Genomic DNA, 2,500 nt, shown 5'->3' on the forward strand with positions numbered 1-2,500 from the left:
AAGGTGTATCTTCTAGTCTTTCCTTTCACAAAGTGGGTGTTTTGATCACCTTTATTTTAGGCTATTTCGGTGATTATCGTTTTTGCCTTCGACCAGAAAAATAAAATAAAAGAAGAATCTTGAGGCAAGTGCAGTTAACAAAGAGGCAATTGTTTTTGGAGGATTGTTAACTTTTTGCCATTAAATACGCTACATGTAGAGTAAAACCATACTAAAAAATAGTAATTTGGGTCTTATTGCTATTAATGGCTGCAGATGATTTTAAATAGTCCTATATATAAAATGTCATTTAAAAGAAACAAAAGAAAAATAGGCTGTAGTCCAGGAAAATGTGTTATACCCATTCACGCAAAAAGAGAGAGAGAGAGAGAAAAACTATATGGACTAACTAACAGACACAGTGAGACAAGCAGACAGACAGAGAAAGATAAAGAATGATATTAGAGACAATATATCTATGTACTAAGGGGGAAATTCAATGAAAATACATATAACAAATCATATCCCACTTTATTCTTATTAAAAAAGACATTATATTTAATTTATAAAAGACCAAATTCAATCTCAGATAATAAAAATGAAGTGAACAAAGAAATAAGAAAAATTACAATTCATATCTACTCAAGAGTAATGGTGAAAATTCCACATTCCTACTCCATTTGGAGAATACAATGCTAGATTTCCTAAAAAAATAACCAAACATACTTAGAAGTGAAATGGCAGTAGTATAATTAATATGAATATCAAATTATAATCAATATAATGAAATATTCTAGTACAACAAAAAGAAAATAAAACTGTAAAACAAAAAATGTAATTGACCAATATGAAATGATAAAAAATGTAAGTCAATGCCCCACATAATTCCACAGCAATATGAATCAGTACAGGTTCATTTTTGGGATTCAAGGCATTGGTCCCTTAACCCAGTCAACAACCTGCTTTTCATACCAGAGATACGCTCCCTTTGGTTCTTTAATGTTTGGAGGTAGTAGAGCCAAGTAGGATGGTGCAACGGCTCCTTTCTCAATGGTCAGTGGTCCCTGTGGAAATGGTGGTCATTTATATAAAGGTAGGATCAATTATTTATGACTCTTACGGTGTTTAAACAATATGCTTCTTGACATATCTTTATCTTGGTCTATTAACTTTGTTACAATGGACCATTTTATAATTTTATTATCCTAAATATTTAGAATCTATGTGCAAAAATTAAACATCTTTAAGTATGTGTAAACCTCTGTATATGCTATCATTCTGAATCTTCTACAGAAATAACTCCCTTAATAAAACTGGAACATGATCACTCTAAGAAACCTCTTAATGAAACCTTAAAGCACCTACTCACATAGCTCACTGTGGGTGAAAAAAGTGTATCACAAAAATCAACCCACTCCAACTATGTATCTGACCTCTTAAATTTTAAAAAAATTGTCGAGTATGCAATATTTTCTATCTGTTACCATTCAATTCAGCTATTCCTTACCAGGAAATATACTGTACAAACTGAAAAAAACAGACTATTATTGTCTGTACAACTCACCTTGTGAGATGTCATGTCTGTGTCAACATATCCAGGGTGAGCACAGTTCACCACAAGATCCTCTCGGGGATCTGCATCAAAGGCTCTCTGCTGGATGCGTGTGAGAGCCGATACACCCACTTTGCTCACAACATAGGTGCTGTTTGGCCAACCAGCTTCCTTCCAGGTTCCCTCTTTTGCTTTCCTGAATGATGCATAACATTGGGTTACAAAAAAAAAAAAAAAAAAAAAAAAAAAAAAAAAAAAAAAATACTCCTATCTTATCAATTTATTTTAGTTCAACAAGAAAAAATGAAACAAAAGAAAATATGAAATTAAAAAATAGAAGAGATATTGAGGGCTGAAAAAAAAAGAAAAAAAGAAAAATAGAAAATGGAACTTACTCTACAAATTGGTTCATAAGGTCACTCAATTCCTCTTCTGTGAGAGAGGGTGAAGCAAACTTTTCCCTGAGAGCAGAAGCCTGTGGCTCATTTCCATTGATGCGCGAAAGATGACCTGCAGAACTGGATACTGTCGACACCCTGGCATGAGGTCTAAGGAGTGGGAACAAGCTTCGACATAGTGCCAAAGTAGCAAAGAAGTTCACTCTAATGGTGTTTTCAGCTTGCTCACCAAATGATTCTGTCGCTGCCATCTGTTGTGGAATATTTAAAGAGCTTTTTAGTAATGTTCTTCAATAAAAATTGTAAATAAATAATTCTAAATACACAAATATGACAAACAATTTTTTTCTTCTTTTAATTTCCCTAAACTTTCAAAAAGATGACCAGCCCTGAAATGCTTTATTATTTCGTAAAAATAAATAAAAGAAGGATTTAGTTATATTTAAATGCAATCTGTAACCAAATTGTAATCAAATAACCTATTCATCTCAATGACATGTGGCTTCTTCACCACAAACAAAATTTACACCATCTGTTTCAGAACAATAACAATAAGCAAAAGAAAAGAAAA

General features: G+C 32.5%; 1 protein-coding gene across 2 annotated transcripts in view; it reads right to left on the minus strand.

Annotated features, from left to right (window-relative positions):
* Positions 1-491: 491 nt before the first annotated feature.
* The window catches only part of LOC122266918 (carbonyl reductase [NADPH] 3), a 7,547-nt gene continuing 5,538 nt past the window's right edge, over positions 492-2,500 (minus strand). For both annotated transcript variants that reach the window (XM_043036882.2, XM_086550368.1), the window contains exons 5-7: positions 1,927-2,180; positions 1,544-1,727; positions 492-1,043 (exon numbers count right to left, since the gene is read on the minus strand). In XM_043036882.2, the coding sequence (XP_042892816.2) occupies positions 906-1,043; positions 1,544-1,727; positions 1,927-2,180 (576 nt within the window). In that variant the 3' untranslated portion in view covers positions 492-905. The remainder of the gene's footprint in view (positions 1,044-1,543; positions 1,728-1,926; positions 2,181-2,500) is intronic.

Source organism: Penaeus japonicus, unplaced genomic scaffold (genome assembly GCF_977035675.1).
Source record: "Penaeus japonicus unplaced genomic scaffold, GWHDUDI00000001_assembly GWHDUDI00000023, whole genome shotgun sequence".
NCBI classification, from domain to species: domain Eukaryota; kingdom Metazoa; phylum Arthropoda; class Malacostraca; order Decapoda; family Penaeidae; genus Penaeus; species Penaeus japonicus.